Source organism: Folsomia candida, unplaced genomic scaffold (assembly GCF_002217175.1).
Source record: "Folsomia candida strain VU population unplaced genomic scaffold, ASM221717v1 Fcan01_Sc020, whole genome shotgun sequence".
NCBI lineage: Eukaryota > Metazoa > Arthropoda > Collembola > Entomobryomorpha > Isotomidae > Folsomia > Folsomia candida.
Window position 1 is genome coordinate 1,187,597 of NW_019091212.1, and position 27,428 is coordinate 1,215,024.

The 27,428-nt window shown below is 38.5% G+C and overlaps 2 protein-coding genes and 1 long non-coding RNA gene across 6 annotated transcripts in view; all 3 read right to left on the reverse strand.

Annotated features, from left to right (window-relative positions):
• Nucleotides 1-362: 362 nt before the first annotated feature.
• On the reverse strand, nucleotides 363-21,623 carry LOC110858266 (epidermal growth factor receptor kinase substrate 8-like protein 1). Of its 3 annotated transcripts, XM_035858346.1 has the most exons (16): nucleotides 21,062-21,623; nucleotides 20,698-20,984; nucleotides 20,152-20,221; nucleotides 17,717-17,949; nucleotides 15,755-15,883; nucleotides 15,492-15,639; nucleotides 14,904-15,066; nucleotides 13,673-13,793; nucleotides 12,904-13,136; nucleotides 8,826-8,970; nucleotides 6,522-6,761; nucleotides 4,979-5,080; nucleotides 4,863-4,890; nucleotides 2,554-2,691; nucleotides 1,087-1,385; nucleotides 363-1,009 (listed from the first exon to the last, which is right to left on the reverse strand). In XM_035858346.1, the coding sequence occupies exons 3-16, from the start codon at nucleotides 20,195-20,197 to the stop codon at nucleotides 611-613; spliced, it is 2,424 nt and encodes an 807-aa protein (XP_035714239.1). In that variant the 5' UTR covers nucleotides 20,198-20,221; nucleotides 20,698-20,984; nucleotides 21,062-21,623; the 3' UTR covers nucleotides 363-610. The 3 variants fall into 3 exon arrangements, with proteins under 3 accessions (XP_035714239.1, XP_021962657.1, XP_021962658.1); XM_022106965.2 differs by having other exon boundaries at nucleotides 20,698-21,623; XM_022106966.2 differs by lacking the exons at nucleotides 20,152-20,221; nucleotides 20,698-20,984; nucleotides 21,062-21,623 and adding an exon at nucleotides 18,905-19,188.
• LOC118438360 lies at nucleotides 1,733-2,545 on the reverse strand. The gene is made up of 2 exons (XR_004836710.1): nucleotides 2,010-2,545; nucleotides 1,733-1,948 (listed from the first exon to the last, which is right to left on the reverse strand). It is a non-coding gene; the product is annotated as an uncharacterized LOC118438360 (long non-coding RNA).
• A 2,392-nt stretch (nucleotides 21,624-24,015) lies between the features above and the next one.
• Nucleotides 24,016-27,428, reverse strand: part of LOC110858269 (lymphocyte antigen 6I) — a 36,967-nt gene continuing 33,554 nt past the window's right edge. For both annotated transcript variants that reach the window (XM_022106968.2, XM_035858348.1), the window contains 2 exons: nucleotides 26,744-26,935; nucleotides 24,016-26,436 (listed from right to left, as the gene is read on the reverse strand). In XM_022106968.2, the coding sequence (XP_021962660.1) occupies nucleotides 26,315-26,436; nucleotides 26,744-26,935 (314 nt within the window). In that variant the 3' untranslated portion in view covers nucleotides 24,016-26,314. The remainder of the gene's footprint in view (nucleotides 26,437-26,743; nucleotides 26,936-27,428) is intronic.

The following is a 27,428-nucleotide window of genomic DNA, read 5'->3' on the forward strand; positions in this document are numbered from 1 at the left end:
CCAAATTTCAAGTTGATAGGATGAGGTTAACGAGAGTTATCAGGAGGGACATGATTATTCCATAAAGTCTGGCTCGGTTGATAATGGGAAATGACAATTGCATGAATGATATATGAAGTCAATGAATTCGTACTCTGAAGAATGTGTTCCACTAACACTCGAAAGGTGATAGTTGAAATCGAAAGGTATTTCTTATTCCATGGTTGACATCACAGTTGAAATGGGTCGTAATTCTTATTGTTGCATATGTGCAGAAGGTGACAAAGCCATACTGGAGAATTATAATTCACGAGTAAAATGGATAGTTTAATTATTAATGATCCACGTTTTACTTGAAGAATTAGCCTACCTCGGTGAAGGAATTGTCATGTAATAATATATTTATTCAATAAAATTTCATATAATCAATTTCAGAGTTGCATAAAACTTAACTTCGCACCTTGTCAATTCGTTGTAATTTCTAGACCATCCATTAATAATTACGTGTATTTACTGTAAAATTACATAATTACGTATTTCAAGCAAGTCTAAAATCCTGAAAATTTTTAGCATAAGCTTCATAAGTTGAATAAAGTAAATTTGTGTATCAACTTTGACCTAATAATTGCCTCTATTTCCTTAAAATTTCGCCCCTCCTCTTTTTCAACATGTTCCCCAAAGTTCCCTTATCATTGGTCCTGCCGTCATCCGACTCGTCGTCTGACTCATCCGACAGTCCAAAATTGATGACCGGCGCGTCATCCGAGTCATCGTCATATCTCGATTTTGGCTTAAATTTACTCGCCGGACTCTTATTGTTGTTATTGTTCATCATGCCCATCGGTTTCGGTGTGGGGCTGGTCGGGTTGGAGTTTGAGGAACTACCGTTCCGACTCCCATACTTATTTGGTGGCGTGTACACGGGTTCCGGCGAGGGAGACGTGGTCTTCACGTCAAAACTGCCCAATTCCACTTTAGCACGTGCTTTGGCCAGAATTGCTCTCAATTCCGACGATCGAGTCGTTTTGAACTAAAAAATTAAAGTTCAATTATAGAAATAATTGCACTATTTTTAACAACAAATTAATAATCTATGATACCACGCACCCCTGTAGATATTCTGGAAATCGTGATTTGCGAATCCAACCTGCGACCCTCATCTTTTCCACAGTACGCCTCAAGTTGTGCCTTCTTCAAACTGAACAGCTCATTCCCATTCATATTGGACAACTGTTTCCTTATCCGTTCCGAGAACCCCTTCACCTTCAACCATTCCTGGACCTCATCCACGCTCGAGTGCTGGTTGATGAAGACTTCGGGAGTCTTCTGGATCTCAATCTTCCTCTTTTCTCGGAAGAGGGTGAGCACGTTCTTCAACTCTTGCTGCATCAGATCGTCATCCCGAGCTGGGGAAGAAACGGAATACAAAAATAAAGCACGTCTTATTTAATAATTCTAAATAATAATAATAACTCTTTTCATGTCATTCGCGGCTTCCGACTCATTTAATGTTGATTCTCAACAAGAGTGAAAACAAGACGACGACATTTTGATATCATCTCACGCATAAATCTAACACGGGTTATTTAACCGGAGAGAAAGCGGAGAACAAAGGGAAGTTATATTTATAAACAAATTGTCTTCGTACTTGAGACGACCAGCCAGAATGTCGTAGGAACTACTAGGAACTACTAAGTACACTTCAGTGACTTGATATGAACACAGGCTCTGTTGTTTTACATGTGTCGAATTGCACTGTGCGACTATCCAATAGTAATTTGCATCTTTCCCTCATGCTGTGTTTTGCATAGTTTTAGAGATCCAATTTTCATACATAAGTGCATCAGGCTGAGAAGTGGACTCCCATCTCGACATTATTACCAACACAAAATGCGAAAACTTTGATACTTTGGAAATTGCCAGCATCAGCGTGGGCGATTTTGTAAAGTAAAGCACCACAAATATGGAACTATAAGATTTATAATTAATTTTCAAAATAATGAAAACAAAGTAATATTGTGTCTTCTTACTGGTATTTAACTTCTGGATGATGAAAGGAAAAACAATTTTCATGCAGATACAAATGACGTTGCTGTTAAAATGACAGCATAGTCGCCTAATTCTAACCATCAAGTAGTTAAACTGACGCCGTCAGTTCACACGTTTGGTGGCTGGAAGTGTAACGAAAAAATATTTACAAAAAGTTGAAGTCCTCCCTCTCTAATCTGACCTCTACGTTCAGTTCCCCTGTCCTCCTTCTCCACATAACTTATGCCGGGTTGCTATTATTATGCATGCTATTATTATCCAGCCAGAAACCGCAAGACGCTATTATTACCAAACAAGAAGGGGCGAATATACTGCCTGTCGAGTAAGGAAGCGCTTGTCATAAATTTCTGATTTCTCATTTGATCACTTCCCCGATACGAGGAGAGAAATGTGCGTCAGTAGACACAAATTATACACTAATAATAATACATATGCATATTTCGGTCCCGTGCAGCGAGCAAGGAGGGTGAGAGGACCAAAGATGACACTTATTTTATTTATTATTAGCCTCCTCCACTTCCTTACGTTTCTTCTTGTTGGGTGACTGGGCCGGGAGAGCGTTGCGTCCGGATGGTTGCGGCGGTGGGGGTGGTGGCGACTTGTCCATGCTGTAGTTAAAGTCGTCATCCGAGCTGATTGTCGAGCTGGGTGAGGACCACCGACCTAAAACGTTGTGAATGTTACGTTAATTCATGGAATATTTACTAATTTTGTTCCAAGGAAAGCAGGATGATGTAAAGGCAAGAAGCGCATTGATCAAATCTGCTGCACATTCTTCCTGCTACGTAATTTCATTACTTGACTTATTTCTACCAAAGCGAAACCACAAAAGCAATTTATTTACCTCGCCTATCAGGTTAAATGTATTACAATAAAAGCAGGAGGAGAGGAGACCCTTAATTTCCTCTCCCTCTTTTGTTGGCTTGGCACTACTTCAAACTAGTAAAATTAAGGGACATTTCTACTTTCCCCACCTTTCTACACAGAAAACTACCACCACCACCACTAGCACCCCAAAATTACTCCACAACCGCAAAACCACCACGAAGAAGAGACTTGATGAGTTTTCTCTGGTCAGTAATTACATATTCTAATTACCACAATTTCACCCAAGTGGATCTAATTAATTAGGCACAAGCCGCCGCTACCCTTAATTATTTTCCTCATCTAATTTACATTGTGGTAGTCCACGCCAGAAAGTAGACGATATTGTAAAAGTGACACCGTGTACATACCTCCAGACCACTAAAATCTTGTCGTTTGCACTTTTCATCATCTAGGTTCAAAAATGGTAATCTAAAAAAGAAGTGAATGGGCCCTGTGTTACGTATCAACTTAGTTTCGTATTATTAATAGTGAGATATAAAAAAGTGGGACAAATGTTCCCAAAAATTTGGACTTTCTCTTCATCCCATCTACGCCACGTCGTCTAAAAGCTTTTCATGAATAATTCAAGGATAGCTTAACGTAGATTCAAGCCAGGCTAAAATCCAGCCAGATTTGTCATGTCTCTAAACATGCAAAATACTAAAGTATGTATGCTGAAATATTTATATACAGGACAAACACAAAGACAACAACATAGAGTTACTTTACTATACGTATATCGTCATCAATTTTATTTTATTACGAAACATGGTGTGGATTGAACTATTATAAATAATATTGATCATTCTGATTGAATTTTTTGTTGCATATCACACCATTTTCGGCATCAAAATGTTTTACTTATTACATATGCATGATTGATTATCAATAATAAAAATAAAGTAAAATAATTACTCGATAGGAAATGATCTCACTAATTTTATGAGCACAAAAACCTGGTCGTCGTACATTTATAAGATGAGGACGAGGTCACACAATTAAGCAACCAATGACAATCTCCTTGCTTAAAATCATACAACGAATTTATGAATACAATAGAGGATTAGATTACCCCTGATACAAATTTAAGGAGGAGGACGATACATGATTGCATTTGCATATAGAATAGGAGACTGAAAAATATATATATGAAAAGCTGCATAAAATATTACACAAAATATTACCATGTAACATTACTCTTAATAATTAAGCTATGTATTTTTTACTCTGCCCGTCATCACCATTTTAATTTAATTAAGCTAATTAATAATTAAAATATGGATCATAATTTTTTTCTAGCATTCATTTGGCAATTGGTTATGGGTATCATCAGTTTTCTTCATACATAATCCTTCCTAAAAAGTTCAGCCTTTTACTTAATTAACACTTTCCATTTGCTCTCTTTCCTTATTAAGTAAATAATAAAATAAAATATAAAATATGATACGTTTTAGGACACGAACCATAAAAACTCTGCTTTTTTCTACTACACATTACTACATACGTACTCTGTCTCGGGAATTTTGCTCATCTTCAAAGACCTATCTGATCAATTTCACATACATCTTACAATATTGCACAGGGGATGAGTTGAGATTTTTGCAAGTCTTTGAGACAAGTAAACTGCGACAACCAGCAGGTACTCATATTGCTGCCGATGACATGTTTGTAAGTAGCCAAGTGCCGCAGAGTATAAGATTCATTTATTGATAAGCAGGCTGCAGATGAAGAGAACGAACAGGACATTTACGGACACAGACAGGAGTAAGACGCGTGTGTTGTGTGCTTGCAAATTTTGTGTACGGTTTTCGACATCAGTATCCAGAGTATCCTTAAAAAAGGCGACAAGAAACACAAAGTTACAAAACACAACGTAACAATGAAACGAGAGAAGAAAGCTATGAAAATTGTTGATGGATACATAAAAAACCATAAATGTAATAAAATATTTTTGCATGTACTCATACCTGATCTTCCGTTGTCAGGATAGTCCTGCTAAAAATTTCATAAAATCATCATTTTAGAAACATTTTCACCACAATCTTAAAATTTTTAGGGAATATAATTTTGTGTCCCAAATTACTTGTGGATATTCGCTCAACGGAGAAACAATCGTGTGAGGGACGTATCCCATCTCATTCTTCCAATTTCTAGCTTTCCACCACTTTTTCGTGTCGTCCAGCACCTGTAAAAAGTAAACGAATCGTTCCGATTTATTTTCTTCAAACTAAATAGCACACTTTCTAAAACGAAGCGCCCATTTCGTGTTTTATTATGGATAGCGATAATATTTCATCATTTGTTAAACGACCCAATAAATCTAGTCGTTACTAAATACAATCTAAAATGCATAGCCCACAAGCGTAATAAATAGTTACGTAGCGAGGTCATGCTCCGTTAAATTGTACCCTTTCCATTAATTCACTTTATTTATAATGTTCCCCTTGTATCCGAGAACTTAAGGGGATTAGAAAAACCGCTCATTAACAAAATTAACACCCTTCTCGCCACCATAATCATGTCCACAATTTTTCTCCGGAGAAATTTAACTCGTGAGAAAAATAATGTGAGAAAGAAGAATACAAAACCCGGTTAAATAACAATCCCCGTCAAAATTATTACTTCCAAACCGTTTAGTTTTGAAAAATGTGGCCACATTTTGCACCAGAAGGAGAGAGATCGATCTCCTTTGAAGTTTTGGCTCTCCTTATTTTCCGAGCCCTTCAAAGGGTAAATTTATGGGAGGGTATATTGTGCCATAATCAGCAGGGATGGTGGAATACATACTGGAGCAATTTGAAATCAAAATGCAAGCAAGCAATAATAATGGAGATAGAGCAGAAGGATGTGATGTCCATCCAATGAGTAAAGCAATAAAAGCTGGGATCTTAACCCGAGACAGATTTATGAGCGCATTTGAAATACATACTCGCACGTTGATATGTAGGACGGAATGAAATGAAATAAATAGAGCAATGGAGCACACTTTCTTTCCCTACACAAATCGGGTTTAAACACCAATTTGTACCCTTTCATTACGCCAAAAGAGAGAGGAGAGGAGAGAGGAGCGAAATAACAATAATGCTCCAACTACTACAACTTTCTCTCGCAGTCTCGACGGGTCCCAAGAGATACATAATTTCTGAGGAATCGATTCCAAAAACAACAAAACAAACAGGCTGAAACGGTTTTACACGTTAAAATAAAACCGTAACGAGGGGGGCAAGAAAGTGGTGCATATGTATCGCTCCAACATCTCTCTCTTTCCAACGCCCAGGGTAAGATAGATGGAGGTAGATGATTCTCTCGTTCTCGCTGTTTTATAAATTCTCAAAAACGATGCAGAATGAGAAAGCTAGTCGAGAAATGTGTCTGTTCTTCGTATGAAGAAGAAGAAGCACCAAATCCCTCAAGACGGTCTGCTCTACTGGAATAAATCAACCCTGCCATAAATCTTGCGGGGACTAGCTACTCATTGCCAGACCCTTATTATTACAATGATCAGCAGGACATAATGTTAGGGAAGGGTGCATGTAGGCAGGATGTGTACGGAGTCGGTATCAGCATAAATGGGGCGTTCCCTGCTGTAATTTCTCGCAGAAACCGCTTTTAAAAAGGTTGCTCACCTCAAGATACTCGCCCCTGACGACGGTGAGTTCCTTGTGATTGTTCTTTGTCCTGGGATGCGTCACGACGACCATTCTTCCTCCACGGGACCGAATAGAGTCCAAGAAAGCACGCTGACCAGCTCCAAAATCATCTCCTGGCATTTCCACCGGAGAAACGGACCCTTGTCGTTCCGCCGCCGCTGCAGCCGCAGCGGCCGCCGCGTTTCTTTGCTGCTGCTGCTGTTGCAAGTAACCAGCCTGGAAAATAAGTTAAGAAAATACAATTGCTTGATGATGACTTGATGTCTGTTTGACATTGACGTACAGACATTGACGTCAACTAGTGTACGCGACGTGGTGGATGGCAGTTAAGGCTTCATTTATTATTTAGGCGAATGATACACAGAGGGAAAGTGGAAATGAGGCACTTTCTTTTAAAAAGGAACTCCCCAATTTTTCCGTCTTTGTGACATGAAACAAATTACGTTTTAAAAGAGGATCCTCATCCCTTTGTGTGAAATGTGTACAGGAATATGAGAACGGGTGATGGTGTTTGAGTGTGTTGCCCGAATACCGGAGGGGATTGTGTGTTTGCTACGTAGTAATTTAAAAGGTAATTAGCACATTGTTGAGCAAGGAGCAATTTCCTCTTCTCCGCCTCCTCCTCCAGGAAATGAAAACAAAGCCGACTTTGTAGCAAGAAGTCAAACGCATACACGACCAGAGAGTTGTAAATGAACAGATCACTTCCACGTCCGTCCACTGATGTGAAAGCCGTGTTAAATTTCTCTATTTATTTTCCACCCCTTCTCACACGCTGTCTCTAATGAAGCCAATAATGGGCAATACTTGAGTAATCACTACTTCCTCCTCTCCTCAAATATCTCGTTACACATCAAAACATGAATTCATGTACACGTTGTCGGTGTGTCGCAGGAGCACGAATTAACGGGTCGCCTCCAGCTCGCTTCTGACAAATAAAGCTTGTAATTCCTCCTCCAACTTTAAAACTGGAATGTTATCGTCGTAACGTAAGTACGCTATCGACGTTAAACTCCAGTTGAAGTGGAGGGAACGTCGTCGTGTCGTGTGTCGATATTTTGAGGAGGGAGGGAGGGAGGCCGTTGTGTTGGAGGAAAAAGTCACTCGAGGAGAATAAACCTCAGTCGAAGGAGAGAACAAGGTGCGGGATGATGAGAAGGTTGAAAATCTCTCTCCTCATCTCATTCCATCATCCCCACTACAAAGGGTTCGGATTTCTCTTTGATCTCCGCAATTAACGATGACGACGACTCTGCCTACGTACGACGACGACGATGATTTTCTTTGCCTTTCCCTCCCACGGGGGAGATTAATCGCGTGGATGATGAGGACTTGGTTTGCTGCTGTGCTGTTCCTGCTGCCTTCTATTTGTGGCGTTTGACTCGCGCAATATGATGTTGATGCTGCTAAATAAACACTTAAATTTCTAAATCAGTCCACTTTTACTCTCCTCTGGTTTCTTCAAACTCGTGGCTGGTTGGCTGAGTGACGGGCAGTGGATCGGAATAATCAAGCGTATCAAAGGAGAGATTTCGTTATTATTAGTTACGTCATGCACGAGGAGGAGAAGAAGACGTAAATAGAACGGATTGTAATTAACAAAATCAATATGAGGAAATTAGGAAATATCTGAATTAGTTTCTCTCCTGCGGAATACGAGGAGAAACTGCAAGTTTTGCAGTTCTAAATTTGCCCTCAAAATACTAAGATTTCGTACACACATTCCACCTGGCCAGGGAAAAACGTTATATTTTTAGTTGATCACTCTACTAAAAAGGAACAAGGGTGATTCGACCCGTTTAAAGAAATTGATTGCATGCGTCATCATTTTTCCAGAGAAATGCATCAAAATTCTGTCCCGACCAGAAACCTCATCAATCCTCGTGCTGCTCCAGGTTAAATATAGAGTTCACTTCTTACATAACTTTCTCTGCCACGAGTAGGTGTGGAATTTGGGGAGAAGAAAAAAGAAGAAGAAACTTTTAAGGAAATTCATGACACAAGGTCACATATCCAACTTTAGAGATTCCTCTGCTCCTTGTGCAGTGCATTCCTTTCCCATAATGGGCGGAAACTATTCTCATTTCTACTGAATAATTTTGCTCGTCTTAAAAAGAAAATGTTTGCAGGGATGACGAGGAATTTCTCCTCTTGTGTGCGCTAGGTTTACCCACGAACCACTTAGGAAAACTGGGAAATATTTCTTCTTTACCACCACCACATACGCCACACCACGAAATAATAATGGCGACTATGAAACTACACACAACTACTGCTTACCTCCTGCTGGGCTTGAAGACGTCTCATCGCAGCTTCCGCAGCAACCACGCCAATTGCGGAGGACGAACTTGGGTCTCGAATCGTGGGCGACCACCCATCCATAAAGACGGGCTGGTACGGGGCCACATATCCCTTCCATTGTTCTCTGAAATTAATTTAATTGGCAGAAACATTTCAGTTTTTATATTCCCATTCTTCCATAATAAACTTGTTATCATCTGGCAAATAGCGTTTAGCACGAAATCCCAGGAGTGAGAGTAGAGCATTTTTAGAAATACTTATTTGGTACGCATAGGCCGGATGCCTCGGGACTTTACGATGGGAAAGTTTGCGAATAATAAATGAAATATTTGATTCCTTTTTACAAAGAAAAATGAAAGAATTCGCTTTATGGGCGGGATATAGGATTATAGTTCGTAGTAAGCTTATCACTCTTATTGAATAGATACGGAAAGATGGGACACAAACGGAGTTCATAAGTGACGTGACCCGGAAATGAGAAAGTAGTACGTACTTTACTGGAGATAATATGATGATAACCATTGATGATAACCATTCATATAATCTCTTATGTGAGATTAATTTGTGTAATTGTTTTCATATCGCCATTTGTGTAGTTTCTGTCCCCTCGAAAAAAATAAAGTACCAACAACGCCGCAAAATAAACAAGTAAGTAGCCGTTTTGTTTATTGTGTGTGTGCATATATGCTTATGAAATCTGTCGTCTGTACATATCTCCATCCATCCAAGAGTCGTCATAACTCTGAGCTGGCTGCTATTTCTCCTACTAAAACCAGTTTCTTTTTCTTTTTATTGTGGGGAAAGTAAAATATCTGCTAAACGTCCCTCTGTGTTTGTGTCTTGGTCATGGAGCAAAAAGAAAATGACGAACTGGGTCGTAAACACCAACAAAGAGAAGACATGGTTTGAACGACAATATATCTGAGTCTTGAGATTATATTACTTGTTAAACTACATGTTTTGTTGTTGTCGCTAATACCATGGAATAATAAGCATATGTGCGATGCATACATGAGCAACAACAAAGGAAAATTAGAACAACATCTTCATTTATTCCGATATGCCACTTACTTTCCCTCTTCTGCCAGTATTATAAAAGAGAAAAAAGGTGTACACACGTGTGTATGTACAGGGTGGTTTAAATGTCTCGCTACAATGGACAATTTTTTAATGGGATAAATTTGTAAATTTGAGTTCCTGAAATTTTATGTCTGAAATTCAACATTTCAAGAATTTTGTTATCAGTATTCCATCAATTTGAATAAAATTAATAATTAATAAAATCTCAATCTGAAATCCTCGTAACTAATCGAGGTTTAGGGACTTTTCCCTTTGCAAACTTTTCCAATGTAGCGAAACATTTAAACCACCCTGTATATTCTGCAAGGCACTATTTTCCTTACGGAGGACGCAAACTTTTTCGTATTTTTTTAAGATGGCTAAAAAGTATGATATGCCCCCTTTCTCCTTGCACAATAATGATTCCGAATCACGACCCAGAATATTTAGCAGAGAACGGAAGTGTCGATGCTTCTTTCGCAGAAAATGACCTTTTAGATTTGAGAGTTTTCCCCAAAGAAGTATTTCCATGGACTCCCTCGTGTAAGTGCTTACGGAGCTCCATAAGTATACCGAGCTGTACGAGCACACTTCTAAACTCCGTTGCAGAAGAGAAGTAAAAGTAAAGCGAAATCGAGTTGGAGGCAGAACAGCCGTCTCCTCCCTCTCGACTACTTTGTAAATAAATAAATAAATAAATTAGAACCGGCCTTGGCTGCAGCCCTTGCTAATTTAAGCACTTGTGAAAAAAGTCACGTCTCTCCCTCCCAACAACTAATAATCAGATGGATGTACATGTTAAACGCGTCTATGGAAGGGTTCCCTACGTATTTTCGGGTATACAAAGCTTTTGGAGAAAGCAACCCTGCTCCTGCTTGAGTTGGATTAAGGAAGTGAGATTCTAGCCACGTTTCCACCCAACATCATCTACATCCTTGTTGTTTTGTCAACGACACTCGGGCCCAATACTGCCCCCACCACCACGACTTAAAATATACGACTATGCACTATCAAAGCAGTCAATTCAAACAAGGTTGCTTTCTCTCCGTCCTCTCAAAGTAAGTAAGTAATAGGTTCGCCGACGACGACGACGACTACAATTTATCATGTCTGCAACTGAGCTGAACTGACTGACCCAAACCATCAAACCGAAGAGAGAACAACTTATTGAAATAAGTTGCAATTTTAGAGAAACGTGACACAACTTTGTACTAAAACTCTACGCCACGCATTCACGGAGAATCTACTACGACGAGACGAGTGCAAATCTGGTGGGACGGGATAACAGAAGAAGAAATGTAGGGTGGTGACTTGCACTGAGAGAAATGGCGCGTGAAAGTTGGAGCCGTAAGAATGGGGAAGGTGGTGGTGGTTACGAGAGAAGTGAAGTGAAGGTTGACTGGGAAGGAAAGAATGGATGGAAGAAGGATGATGATGGCTATTCGACTCAAGTGATGATAGCGTGATGATGGCATGATCATAACATAACAGAAATATAGCATAACCCTCCCATTTTTTCGAATGTGGCATCCCATCCTCATCACCCCATTAAATGGGACGACTGAGGATGAGATTGCAGGCGGGTCTGGAAGGGTGGGTGTGGTGGTGGTATGGCCTGCATCCGTTGAAAGGAAACTAACGGCGTTGACAAAGAGTGACAAAAGAGCAGTTGACCCACCTTTTTAAGCTTCCTTATTACATATTACTACCCCTTTTAAAAGGCAACAATAGCGAGATCAAGTTACTTCATGTCGTCGCGGCATTGTGGTCGTGATAAGCTGAGAGTCGATAAGCATGTTTTATTCGCGGTAATAGCCGTATAAAAGAAACTTTGGCCATTTCATACACACAATATTTGTACTTTTTTATGAATCTTGTTATTATCTGATCTTTAGGAAGTGTAGTCACCCCAACTGCACACCCTGCATGCATCCTTCCATCACTCACGTAGTTTACACGGATGGTGGAATTTTATAAAATAAATGGATAAGCACACACGGGTCGATAAGAGCGGGTATCATCATAAAATGGTAGTTGTGGGTGTGAAAGTGTGCGAAATTTAGTCGTGGGTCGGACAAGGAAAACCATTCAAATTTTCTTCACGGGTAGGGAGAAAGTGAAATGAAAGCTATTCCATCAGGGGATCGAATGGAGGTGAGAAGCGTATCAAATTATATTTTATGGTGAAAGCAGCCCTCATTTTCTCACGATGATGGGGAAAGTAAATAAATAAGCAGCGCGGCGACTCTCCGCTTGGGTGGTTTTCATTCTTAATAAAGTATGGAAATAATGTGTCTCATTAAATTCAACTTTCACTCCAGAAGTAAGCAAAGATGGCTCGACTATTATTTCCCATTAAGAAATATATCTACACAAAAAAGTGGAGGCGGAGTCACTGGACCGGATAAATGTCACCCTTTTTCATCGAAGGTCACCACCACCAGTACCTCCACCACCACCATCATAAACGAAATGTCAAGCAGGACAAATAAATAAAATAGAAAAAGTTTCAAACTCAATTTCCACGTCGTAAAAAAGAGACAAAATGTTGCTCTCTCGGTTAAAAAGCAACCCTTTTTTATTGCAGTCTGCCCAAAAAACTTATTAGGATCGGATATCTGATCCATAAAAAAGAGATACTTTTTCTATCCCATTTTTATACTGCGTAGATACTTCCCAAATGAAAAAATCCAAATATCAAAAACAGTTCGTATTTATTTCAAAAGTGCAAAAAAAAACTTTTTTGCGATTCTGACTCTGATTTTTTTAAAGCAGGGTTATTATTATACTCGCCCCGAAATCAGTTACAGACGAGGACAGAGAAAAAAAAAGTTGAGAGAAAGTGAGTTGTTAACTTTTTACAAAGGCATCAGAATCAAAAACAGATCAACTTCTGCTCTCATAACTTGGTTAATTAATTTAGATAAGCTTAATTTGCGTAATGAACTCGTTGTGCTATCTATTTTTGCACGTTTGACTTTATGACATTCGCACTTACCTCGCCAAGTGCCATGCATCTCCGAGCGAATGCCAAAGTTCGGTTTCCTTGGAGGTGAGACAGTTCGTCAGCAGATCGACGGCTTCTCTGGAGAGGAGGGGGGACACCACTCTGGACGCCAGACCAGGCGCGTGAGCGTCCCTCGAAGCGTCAACGATCAAAGCTAACGGCGTAAAGAGGAAGTGGACCAACTCGGGGGAGTTTGGGTCGTGAATGTGGGCTTTTAAACGGGCCTGGTAAAAGAAAAAAAATGAGAATATGTACAATTTTTCCACCATAAAATAATTTGATCTCCTCATCGCGTGATTCGCCCACGTAAAATCAGTCCTTAGATGGGAAATGAGACGAGAAGAAGAACAATGCAATATAGGATAATGCATAGTTCGTGGAGTAGGACTGAAATCAAAGAGTGAATAAAATCGGGGCGAATGCTACGCAGTTATGGTGTGGATATTAAAAGAAGAATCATTTTTTACATCAAAACCTTATGGTGGACAGGGCTCTTCTTTTAAAAATCAAACCATATCCCTGCTTGTTTTACTCGGAAGATAGACAATCAGAAAGCGGTGCATTATGAATCATTGGCAATAATAATCCATCCCAGGAAAGTGGATTTTGTGATGATACGCTGATACGACATGGGAATGAGCACATGGTAGTGATTAAGTATTACTTTGCCTGCGCTACACAAGGATGATCTCCAATATTGTGAGCAGCATCAGTTTCATTTCATTTTATGACCACTGTTTTTCACCACAAAATAACTCACCAAAAGGTTGAAGGAAAGCTTGAATTTTTGAAGAATGTCGACAAACTCGCGTTCATGTGGTGGTCTGGCCCGCATGGAGAGGAGACCTTCCCCGTGATCCTTCTTCTTACTCTTTTTCGACCTATAAAAATATAATAAAATAAGGAAAAACTAGTTAACAAACTCATCATTTTTCTACAATCATCCACTTGTCGAATCCCACAAGGATGAAATGAAATGGGTGGACTGGATTTGACTGGACTTGGCAAAAAAGCCAATAAAACGGGACAAACAAGACCTAGTTTTCCGAAACATTTACACACGTGCCGAGAGAACGTCAAAGTTTCGCTCTTTTATATCGAAAATTGAAATTGGACTTGAAAAAAAAACTTTGTGTTTTTCCACCCGGTTGAGTTGACCGCACAAGGATTCGTTTTATATATTAGTTTGTTTTTATTTTATTTTTTATGACCACGTATCCGAATAGATTGGATTGGAATGAAATGAAAGAGAAGAAAAAAATGGAAACAAACTAATATTTTTATTTTGAGCGTTTCCTTCTCTCCGTTTTGAGTGTGCTAGCTGAATCTGACAAGTTACATTTATTTGAAACAAATTCATGCTTGGTAGTAAAAAATAAAAATAAAAAGGACACGAAACTCGAGTCTGGAGTGGTCGGTTGCTATATTTCTTGTCTAGATTTTTATTTACGAAATAAAATAGTATTTGTAGCTCCTCAGTCCTCATCGGATTTCGGACTCGTTGTAGAAAAAAAAGAAAGGCGGGCGGACGCAGCATGGAATTTTTTAATATTTCTTTCCCTAGACACCCAATCAATCAAGAAAAGTGTGGGGTGGTGTGGTGGATATCATCATTGTCCAGTATTGCCACGGACTGACCACGACCACCACACTATGCAAAATTTGGGCCAAATCAATCGATAATTTCGTAATAAATGTTTTATGGATGGGATGCACTCCATCTTGATCACGACCAGGCGTACACATAACTGCACTGCACTCGCCAAACTCACAGCGCAGCGAGTGACCAATAACAATAATCTATGCAAAACTAATTCATTCCATTCGAACAAAACTGGGAAACTAATACAATTCATCATGGAATTTTCACAAGGAATTGACACTGGATTTGGCTCATTATTCATCCCGAGAGTCATTTCACGACCAGACAGAAATCCAATCCAATCCAATCCACCCAATAGAATTAAATAATATGAAATAAATGGACTCACTTTCGCCTCCGCTGAAGTTCTCTGTACGCCGCGGCCGCGTACTGAAGTCGGGCAATGAAGCGCTCAATGTCGTCGAAACAGCGGTTGAGAATTGCAACCTCGCGTTCATACTGACCCTCGCTTTCAATGGAGGACGTGTCATCTCGCGAGTCCTCGACGGGGGCTGAGGTACAAAAATATATATGATGCCTTTTAAACTGAAATCTATCCAATTTCTTTCAAATCGAGGGGGCCTTGTCGACTACAGATACGTTTACCTATTTATTCTCTAAAAGTTATATTGACTTGTTTACCAAAAAATGTGGACAAGGTTGGTTCGGTCAATTTTTGTTAAATCGAGGTAAAAATTGATCTCCTTTTCCTTCCTTGTGCGTGCCCACGCCGTTAAATTGGATCAAAAAGTCAACCCGCTTTTGAGATATATTCCTTTTCGCAGCAATAATTTGCACACGGTGGGAGAAAGAGGAAGTGGAGTAAATAAAATAAAATGTAACGTCTCCTCTTTCTCTTTCTCCGCTCTCTCATCTTTTGGGGCGGAAAATGGTAACCTAATAAAATTAAATGTAACGAGTGCCTGGGTGAACTCACACTTGAAATGTGGTGGTTCTGGAGGTGGTGCCACCGGGGGTGGGGGCAGACTGTTCTGACTCGTGTGTCGCGTCCGAGAAGGAGGCACTCGACCGGCCAAAGCCAACTTGACATCCTCCACCAAATCTGCCGCGGATATGTTGAAGCACTGCGGGACGAGAACACTTGGTTTTAACGATGATTATTACATTACGCAGACCACAAGAAGTAATTAGGAAAGGCGAGTGGTGGACAATTCATGTATATTTGGGAAGATTGGTTACCTGGAAAATGTGCATTTCCACGGGGTGGACAATAAAGGCGAAAATATTGTTGTATAACTCGCCCGGATTTGAGTTGGTGAAAGCTGTAGGCTCACGAATCATGGGGAGAGGGAAGCGCTCCATCTCATCCTAATAATAAATAAATATATTAAAAAAATGAAAACATTTTGTTTATAGAAAATCCGACTTCTTTTTTCGCCAGAAACAAGTCTAATCTTCTTATTCTTTTTCTTCGAATCAAGGCTAAACGACGCAGGGAGAGAGTGCGGAGGGAAAAAAATCCATCTATTCATTTCCTGCTCTGCTTTTCTCTTTTCCGGAAATAATAATTCCGTGATGTGAGTGGTGCGAGACAGGACAGGGCGAGAATATGAAAGGTGAGGAGTTCATCTACCGTCTCCCTTGAGGGGAATGGTTGGTGTGGGATTATTATGAGTGACTGACTGGAATCTCGCCCTCCCAATTTCATCGCCCTCCTTCTTCAGTAACAGAAATCAATTAAGTCCCAGACGAGTCAAATAGTGAAACACAAATCACATCGCACATCATCATCAACAATGGATTACAAAAAAACTTTCGAAATATTTTTTTTTCTTTCCGAGACGAGAGAAAACCAAGTCTTGGGGGAAAAGTGCTCAGCCAACTAAAGTCAATCTCCTACCAACTGCGTTCTGTTCTGTGGAGGAGAACGGATAATAATAAGTAAGCTACGTATGCATTTATCTACTATCTACCACTGTTTTTTGTTATTTATCACCAAAAAAATCATCCTCATCCGATTGTCTCACACGAGGCAAGTACTTATGCATACGGGTTACTTGTACATTTATTTACGTATCAAAAACCTTGACCCATTTTATTATGTTATGTGTTTTCTTTATGATAACTTAAGCATGTAGCACGACGAGTAAGAAAACAAAACCACGAACGTCAGCAAAGAGAGAGAGATGTAACTCTGAGATTGTTGCATTTACAGATTCGACATTGCAATTGTTGTCGTCGTCGTTATTGAAATTGCATAAGTTTTTAATGGATGAGTAGGAGGGATGTGATGGAAAATGTGATACAATTATATTCCACGACAGGCAAGGAATGACGACGGCATGACTGGCGAAGAGAGAGGAGGAGGAACGCGTGCTTCATTAATTTCGTTTTATTAAGCAATTCAATCTCCCTCTTATTGTTTGGAAAAGAGTGAAATCAATGAACCTTGACTTATGTACAAATTCAATTCCATTCTCAGCGCAGGATGACAAATAAATTATTATGAGCGAGGCAATACATATTTGCATGTTGACAAAAAGTATCGATGTGCTGATTTGTACATGCAAAATAATAAAAAGTGAGGAATAAAATATTGATTTAGTAGTAAACTGACACGGATTTGTACTTTATGGTCGCTAAATTTGAAACATTTTTTAAACAGTGGACCTTTTTTATGAGGTTGGAATTAAATTGTAAAGTGGCAATATTGCACGAAACTAAATATGTAGGAAGCATTTTACTACTAGCCAAGAATGGGAAACATTTGTAATTTAGATTCAAACTAGTTCACACTTTTCATGCAAATTTTTACGGCTTTTTTGACAATGGATTGGAATAGTTTGGTAATGGTTTGTACTGACTCTGAGACAGTTAAAAGTGAGGGGAGGCGGATGAACTTGTTAGAAGAAAAAGATGTAAAATGAGATGAGAATTTAAATTGGATCGATGCTGCCTAAATGTAATTCAGGCTCGAGAGAGAGATACACGAGACTCCTTCGCAGAGAGAGTGAGTGAATGAATGAAGGAATCCCGTGGCCAAGTTTTGCACAAAGAATCAATTACAATTTTAGATGAGATCAATTTCCAATAAAGGGAGATTTTCTCTGATAAATGGAAGTATTCGAGTGAGTGGAAGGATGGATGAAACCCTTGAACGTATATAAGCGATTATAAAAAAGCTTGACAGTCTAAACTTACCCCATTTTCGAAATCTAGAATTACGATAAAGTTCCGTTCGAGGCGGACACGCATTTTCTGACTCCAAATTCCAAAGCCGTTCTTTTCCATGTGCAACAACCTCCGCATTCCGTCAGAGGGTGCGTTTAGCTCTTCCGATAGTTGGAACGTGGCCAAGTGTTCCACTTCGTAAACGTTTCCCATCATCCCGCCGCCGCCGTCCATTTCGCCACCACGGTCGGAAAATTGGTCTCCTGGAAAAATTAGGTAAAAATGAACAATTAGTACTTTTACAAGAAACTGGACGGGATGAAATTGCATGGATTTTTACGTGACCAAAACGAAGAGTCTGCACAGATATTTACTGAAAGGGAACAGACTTTGCCAACCCACTCAGTTTACGACCACGAAACCAACTCGGATTAAATAGCTGTTTGACGTGATATAGTTTAGCATGAAAAATGTACGAATTTCCACAACAAAACACATCGTCGAATCCTGCCTCCGCTGCTTTTGTGCTTGCTTCTTGGAGAAAGTTGGTGTTTGGTTCGTAGAGAGAAAGTCATGGATTCATTCGGCATAAAGTGGGGTGAAGTTTTCCCATAAAATTTGTTGTATTTCGTTGAGCCAGACTTGAAGCTGACGTGAGACGACACAAAACAGCTAATATTTAACCAAACTTGGAAGAATGGTGGTGGTGGTGGAAGGGTAAAGTTTTAGCTAGTTGGGTTTTGCAGAATATTTACTATGATTCCGGAACCTAGTCATTATCACCTCGAAAAACAACAGGGTCATAAAACACGTGAATGTAGAATAACTGTTCTGATGCAATGATTCGCAATTTTTAACAAGCACATGAGAAAACTTGGATCAAAGAATCCAAATCCAAATACAAATTTTTCAATCCAAAAGTATACTAAATCATTATTATTTACAGTAGTAGAAAAATACTCGACATGGGAAAATTGCTTAGTAAAACTGTCCTTGAAATGAAAGCCTGTGGAATTTGGAACTTGTCGGTGACGAGGAATCTTATCTCGACAACGGTTCAGTCAGTCAGGCAATGATTGCTCAACAAACAGTGGAAAATGTGGAACATGAATGAATTGGAGCGACACAGCGATACATTCCAAACTTATGATTGAATCTTTCAATTCAAAAAGCTAAATTTTGATAAATTCATGAATTACGCAATTCGGTTTGCATTACCTTTTGTGATAAGACTCCCCCACAAAACGACGCCTGACAGAAGTCTAACACACTAAAGTTTGTCCACACCACGAAAGCAGTTTTCGGAAATAAAAAAACCGAGTCCCCTGCAAAAACCGGATCCACACCCACAGTTCCTCTCTTACCAGTCCTATCCTACCTGCTTGATAGAAATGACTGCTGCTGCGACCCGATTTCTCTTCGTGGTGAGACCAACTCAAGTGTTGAGCAACACTGGGGGCTTATGTGATCTGGTCAAATTTTGTAATGTTTGATTTGATCATTCCAGTCACCAGCCAGGATTTGTGATACGTGTTGACAGCACTACCACCACCAGCAGAAGCAGCAGGTATCGTGAGATAAGGTAAGTTGAGGCTTATCATCACTCTCGAATCAAGGCCACCAAACCAAACCACACAACAAATGTATGTATGTATGCAAATAATAACTCGGATTCAATTTTTCGCACTCGTTGAGGCCACAAAATAATAAAACCAAAATTGAATAAATATGTAGTTTGAGAGCAATTCGCGATAAAAATTGTATTCTTATCATCGCGAATAAAAGTGAGCAGCGTGATTGCAAATTTGTATTATAATTATAATGCGATTGGTGATGATGATGCCCACATTTTATGAGAATGACGAATTACCACACAAGTTCATTCCTACCAATACGACCCTAAGTAGATATTTTTATGGATTGGTGGCTCATATCATCGCCACTTATAAATATGTAGGTATTTAATTGGTGAGGATTCCATAAATAATTCTGACAGTGACTTGTTGCAACTCGGTTTAACATGCGTCTATATAAAAAATTTGAAGTATGCGAGGTGATGACCACACCAACTAATTGTCATCAGATACATATTTACAACCACGGAATATCAACAGTGACCAGTCGATTTTAATAAATTGTTGAATGCCAATTGTTAAAATATTTTGAACGTATTGTTTGAACTGGTTAAAATTTGGTTCACATTTTCATTATTCTGTTCGTGTGTGGCACATATGACATGTCGGCACTCTAAAGAAATCCTCCTAATGAATTTTGACTGACATTTGAATAAGAATTTGTTTTGTTGGGGAGACAAATGTGGGTCCGAGTTGTATGATGCATGTGGTAAAAAACTAATTAGGGTCATCTTCCCAATGTATCTTGAAGGACTAAATAGTCGTAGAATTTCCTAAATTGATCTTCGCAGATCTTCACATTGTTTAAAATTGGTTCACTAATTCACTTACCGGCGTAGTGTGACTCGTTGATTCCCCTCATCCTGGGGTCATTCATTCAAAAGGGAAAATACGTTCTGGGCTGAAATGAAAGACCAAAAATTAATACAAGATTTTCCTTTTAAATGTCAAGAATTAGAAAACAATTGAGCTACATATTAACACTTGTTGTTTCGTTTATTGGACAATTTAAAAAGTGGGAATATTTACTTGTAGAACTACGAACAATATAAATAAATATGAATGAATAGTATTTATTACATGTAACAAGAAACGAAATGCTGGCTTATCAAAAAAATCAGACAAGTCTTTAATAACTTTTGCTCTTAAAACAATGATTGACACAAAGTTTGCAAGTTATTGGCAATGTGTGTAAAATAAAGGAAGCGACACTTCCTTTGCACATTCTATTAAAGAACTATGACTTGTTACATAATATATTGTTATATTATATTGTTATATAATATGTTCATTACAAAACAACCGTGTGTATTAAGATGGGGCGGAAAACTATCACTTTCTTAAATAAAAATCAAGCTCTTATTTATTAACGCTTACCTTAAAATGTTCCAACGCTATAAAACCTTTTTTGCACTCCGGCACAAACAGGCACGTTCAGTATAATTTAATACGGATAAACAATTAGTGCATGTAGATATTAATACGTAGTTTCGTCGCCCATGCACAAAGTAAACTATTCTTCTTTATTTCACCACTTTATTTATTGGCACATCGCAGCATTGTTATCAGCATCGGAGGATTAGTCAGGCAGGAGGATCGAGGAGTAGCCGGTTAAATAAAGATGAAAGATAACATATTATCCAGGCAGCAGACTCATCTCATAACTATCCAGCAGCAGCAAACACGTTAACGTCACCACAAAAGCACAGATAAGTTGAAAATGACGTATATTGCGACTTACGAATTACGCTGTTCACTAAAAAAAATCAGAACAGTCGATAACTATACATGAATGAGTAATGTTACGTCAGGAATTGACAATTGTACTGGAAAATTTGGCAAAAAATTGGTACACGTGAACAAGCACGGCAATGTATATTTTATTGACTGTGTGTGTGCGAGAGTTTGTACCGAACTCGGATTTTGTTGATCACTTTTTACACAAAGTTGCCCTTTTTATTGTACCTTCTATTTACAGTTTTTATCGTCAAAACAAAGCTTTCACACAGCTCCACTTACACCATAGAGGTCAAATTCACTTCAACTCTGTACTAATCACGCTCACAGTAAAACTTATCGGAAAATAAATTTCCCAAAAGTCTCCCCTCCGTAAAACTTATTTGTTCCCACTCCCCAAAAAAGAACCCTACACTAAACTAAACACACCCCTTCTATTATGGCAGAGTAACCAGACTTTTCATGCGATCAAGGATGTATGAGAAGATTAAAAATTGGTCAGAACAGTCAGAACACAAGTCCACAACCAACTAACAAATTATTGCACTCGACTCTTTCAAAGATACGACATCATCATCATCCTCATCCATCAGGTAATAATAAGCAATACTACGACCACCTTATTCCTCTCGAAACTCTCATCATGCCATGCCAGCCAGACCAACCCAAAGCAAAGGTATAACATTCGACTATTTGAGATTAGTTAGTTGGTAGTTGGTGGATGTGAAAGTGAGAGAAAATGGCTGGCTTGCTAAGTTGCAGTTAAACTGGGAAGGTAGCAAAGAGATGAAAAAGAAACCCCCCCGCCCCTCTCACTCACCGGCAGAGGGATATTATCATTTTGCCACAGAAGCGTATGTATGAGGGCACGCTATAGTTGCGGCCAACAGGTGGTTCAGCTCTCCCCTGCGGCTAATGGAATTCCTCATCCAATGATACTCCACTCCAATAATGTAATATTTCCTATTAGCAGACTACCTGCAGCAGCAGAAGCTCGAGTATAAATTACAGTAGAGGTAGGCCTCGTATTTATGCAGTAAGTGAGCATGGAGCAGGTAGATAACAGAGTCCCAAGTCATTGAGGTTACAAATCCACTTTTAGGATACGGGACAGGGCTGTGTAAACTCAGGTAAAGGTTTGCTTGGGCAGCAACAATGTCGCAGGACGTGGTTTAAATGGAATGCCATTGGTAAAGGCAGGAAGGGTTGGAGAGAGATCAATATTGACAAGATTGTCAGGTTGAAATATGTGCTGTGCGGATGGCTGGGTGCGGTCGTTGGATACATTTTTGCCTGATTTTAAATACATTACGCGCATAACTTTCTCCCAGGGTATTTACACAGCGGGTTGGACAGGATAAAATCTGGACGAAATATTTAATTTCTCCCATTTTCTAGATAGAGCGCTTTCAAATACTGGCAGGCAGCGTGTGGTGGTATTCAACTTGCTTTGCGTTCTTGGCGTCATGCATTACTCAAATTCCATCCACTACGGAGTTTCAATTAACGGGAAATTTAAAGTCGGAACAGGTTTTTGGACCGGGTTGGTATATCTCATGCTTTCCTCTAGTCGGGTGTGGGGTGGGGTGGGGTTAGAGTGGTTGGCTTCTACGTGGGGGGAATACTAATAAAATGCGTCGATGGACATTGCATCTTCATAATAATGTCATCCAGAAAATGCATTCCTTTCAATAATCGTCTCATTTGGCAGATATTGTTAAAAACGAGTCCTCGCGTCGTCACCCTTGCGACCCAAACGCATTGATGGCCTCAAGTTTTCTGCATAAGTGACAAACTTGTAAAAATTTGTAACAATCCTCCATCCACAATATCGTCTCACATGTCTCATCCCTCGCAGTATTTCGACAAACGATGGCGAAAACAATGGCAACGTTCGAAACAATGGAGATGCCCGAGAGCGTGGGATAAACAGAGAGAGAGATCCTCACCCCCAAGAACATGGGATTATGTCATGTTATAAATATGAACGGAATATCTAGATAATAACAATAAAATAAAATGATAATAACACATCCAACTTAAGCCGCCTGCACATGAGCCAAGTTATCAGGCAAGATGAGATGAGGCGGCCTGAATGAGAAATAAGGAATTAAAACGAACAACTTTTGTGTATCATTATAATTCAGCACTTGTGGCGGAGAGGAGATTGAGAAGATCATGAGGATGGAATGGACCGGTACAATGGGTCCGTCCTTGCATGAAGAAGAAGACAATACGACTTGATAATTTTTTGTTCATTAAAATTCATCCCCTGCGCGAACATACTCAAGTTTATTGATCTGATGATGACCATGTTATGAAACCATTTAATAATACGGTGATGCTGGTGGTGATGCCATTTTCTGGCTGAAATTTGTGGTCATGCCGAGAAATGAAAATAATCCTACCATGATTGACCTTTGACTTTATAAAATGAAAATTTAAATTTTATGAAATTTTACTTTGTAAATTTATGTACTCATATTTTTGAGTAAAGTGTTTCATCAAGGGATTTGCGAAGTAAAGTGAAGATCAAAGTCAATCTGGTGCACTCAATCCACCGGTTTTCTTGAGGACACGGGTTTACTCTGCTTACTTACCTGTGGTGTAGATTGCACTTGAGAAGGAAGGGTCGAGTGCTGGTGGGTTGTGTAAAGTTGGTTGTGCAAGCATGCCATGATTTTGATGGTAATGCGATGGTTTTTGAAAAAATGTGTCGCAAAATTCTGAAGTGCATATTTTCCTTTTTATATCCAAAATGAGCGTTATTTTTGGAAGTAAGTATCTGCAATGCAGCGCAATTTTGGTGTAAAACTATTTTCCAATAATATCGAATTCCTATAATATGCACAAGTAACATAGGTGACTTAATGCTGATGTGATGCTGTTACGAGTAAAATATTTTATTTTTGTCATCATTCTTTTGAATAAGAGTTTCTGAAAATATGGAATTTTTTGTAGGTTTTTTAAAAATTTTATTAGTAAACCATTTAATATCATGATTACAATTTTGTTTATGGTGCACATATAATATGTAATTGATTGGTTTTTAAAGGTAAGCATGTAGGTTGCGTAAAGTAAATAATAACTATTTGAATATTTCTACAAATTGTATATTTACTCAAAAAAATTCACAAAAAAACGAAATGAAAACTAACCAAATTTTTACACTTTTTTGTAACCTCAGTTCCTGATGTAGTACCCGTCTCATTTTTATGCTAGCACAAACCCCCTGACATATTTTAAGGTCAGACAATGTTTTTTTTCGACCACCATGAAAATACACATACACAAATTTAAAAAAAACGAATAATTGCAACCTTGCTGACACACTTTTTTGTAAAATAAACGAACCAATACATCATTTCAAAAATCAGTAATACATGGAATCAATCTGTAAAAACGAAATGGTAAAATAAGTTTCAAATTACCTCAAATTATTGAAACTCACTACTTTGATTGTAGAAGGAGAATCGTAATACAAGGTTTTCCTTCACATTTTCTACCCACTAATTTACAACATTTATATATCTGTATTGTGGCTTATTACGAGATAAGTACTTATGCTAAACTAGGCTAAAATCAATTCATCTACATAAATACATACATAAAACTACCACTACTAATTGTGAACAGGTTTATTAATATTGCAAATAATGAATTACATACATATGTTGTAGGAGGAATTTTGCGATTCGCTAAAATTGAATATTTCTGGAATATTTCGGAGGTGGTGGAAATGGTGCAATATATTTCGTTTGTTATTATTTGAACCATCCTGGAAAACTTTTAATTCACTATTTCATCGCCTTAATTAACATTATTATTACTATTCCACACATAAATTGTTACACGGAGTGAATGAATAGTTTCTGTATGTATCTTCCTCTATACTTTTTATACATATCTGTAATATGTCATATTTAATGCACAGGTTTCCAACAACATTTCATATCTTTGAAATATATTAAGAATTAGTATTTTACACAATTTTTTATGCACTGTGCACACATTCCGGTCCGGTCATGCATGCGAAAAATAAGGACTGCAGGGAAGTGTTGGTAACGAAATATTGTAATGATTACTTACACGGAGTGAACTACATATTTCTTGCGCAACCAACATTCACAAGGATATGCAAGTTTACAAATGTTTAATAATAGTTGTGTTAGTTAGACTAACTTAAAATGAGAGAAAAATGCAAAAATTCGCCGCGGATCAGAAATATATGTACTTATCGGTTACCAGAGAGAGCTTAATATTGTTCTCGATTAAGTAGTATTTAGACATTGAAGCTGTGTAGGAAAGTAGTTGTAATTACGTAGTTATTATTTTAAGTAGTAATTAATTATCATCTCCAGTTTGAATGAATAATTATTAAATCAAATGCGATTAGTTTTTCACGCAGGAATGCAATATGTAACAAGGATAAAGATGTATTTAATAATTTCACGCGCACCTTCTTAATTACTTAGCATGCATTTCTGTATTTGAATACTATGTATGCACACTCATTGTCAGATCAGAGGTGAAAAGGAAGGAAATAAGGTGACAAAATAGATTCGATTATTAGTTAATTTACGCCACAGTCTGATATTATAGATAAGTGAATATTTCAACGCGAACTATGCACTATTTTTTTGTTCTTAAACAGGCAGACACGATTCGTCAAAGCCATTTACATCATAAAAGGTGTGAGACACATACAAACTTCATGGTGAGTCTGGTTTACATAAGAAAAATGGAAATTTGATTGAAATGAGACGAGACCAATTAAGCAATGTTTCTGAAACAGGTTGGTTAGTAGTAGTAGAATGGATGCAGAATGTGAGTGTTGTGTTAAAAGCACCATTAATTTTTTTTACTGAGGTGGTGGTACACATTCACCTAGCCTATGTTAATTTGGGGAGAACGATAACAATTAGTGCACCTGTGATCATTGAAATTTGAAACTTGTGCCACGTGACACAAAAAATGTAACTGCATACACTCGATTTATATGTGTTTGAAATTGTTTACAGACAGGTTAATAGATAATTTTGAGATGGAGATGAAATCAACGTCCTGGAAATTATGATGCCAATTGTTGGAGAAAGTAAAGATTTTTTACCCAATCACTCCGTCACATTATCGAATATGCAATGGTGCCATGTTACGGCGCTAGTAAGACAGAAGTAAAAGAGAGTGTAGAGGCATCGTCGTCGTTCTTGTCGTCTGGTGGATGTTTGCTTGATGACGACATTTCATAGGCGACAAGTTAAAGCATCATATACCAGGTTGCGGGGATCGCTAGGAGAAAAATCCAACTCGAACCTCGCGTTATTTCGGCACCATTGCATTTGTCTTCGCCACAGCAATGGATTTCGAACGAGTTTTGCACTGTAATTGAAAAAAAACGGGGAAGAGTTTAGTTAGTGAAAACTGTATGAAAACGCTTTTTGAAATCTAAACATTTTGTCGCAAATTATGTAAATTTTGAAGTATACATGCATGCAAATGCTTTAAAACAATGATAATTATTTGCACAAAGTTCCTAATCTCCTGGTTATAAATTTACATTAAGAGTAAAATTTCGAACAATTGGAGATTTTTTGTTTTGAAACTTGGAACAGTATTATATCATTTTACGAAAATACACATAAAAAGGTCAAATATTAAAGTAACATTGCATTAACAATGTCCTTACCACGTTCCTCGCAATGTTTTTCACATCCATAAACCTGAATCGCCGGGTTTGAGTACTTGGAGCAGAACTGAGCTTCTGGGGGACACTCGTGCAAATGTGTCGAGCTGAGGTTTCGACAAGGCGTGACCGACGTGATGATATAAGTCCCGCACTGGTAACATCGTATCCCTTCCACCACGCTCAACGTCCCAACTGCAATCACACAATCAAGACGGAAAAAAGTTGCAATTAGTTCGTCTCTGTAAACACTCTCTGGAAGAAAAACTAATTCCTTCCCCTCCATAAAATGGCCCGATCGATTGGAAAAATTCCTTCCTCACCCTTAAATTCACCCAAATTAACATTCATTTCATGACCAACCTCATCACCTCAAAAACTACTATTCATGAATTTAAAGCGAACTTTTCATCGTCCCAACACAAAAAGTATTTAACTTTCTCTCTCCCACACAATTACATTACGTGTAATATCGACAAAGTCCAATTCCCTCCGAAACAAAATGACGTAGTTATGTCGTCTCAAAAACCAAAGATTTCCTCCCAATCGACCACTAACCAAATGTAACGTGTACAAGGAGCTCTAAGTTTGGAGAAAAAGTTTCAAATTTGCATGGAAATTGTTATCGACACCCTTTATGTTTTACGACACTGCATACGTGGCACGAGGGCACAACTAAAATAAAGCA

Coding starts and splice junctions, on each gene's coding strand:
- LOC110858266 (XM_035858346.1), bottom strand. CDS start 20,197: ATGAATGACCCCAGGATGAGGGGAATCAACGAGTCACACTACGCCG. Junction 5,081..6,521: donor TCAGGGGCGAGTATCTTGAG/GTGAGCAACCTT, acceptor TACTTTTTACAG/GTGCTGGACGACACGAAAAA. Junction 4,891..4,978: donor CGTTGAGCGAATATCCACAA/GTAATTTGGGAC, acceptor TGAAATTTTTAG/CAGGACTATCCTGACAACGG.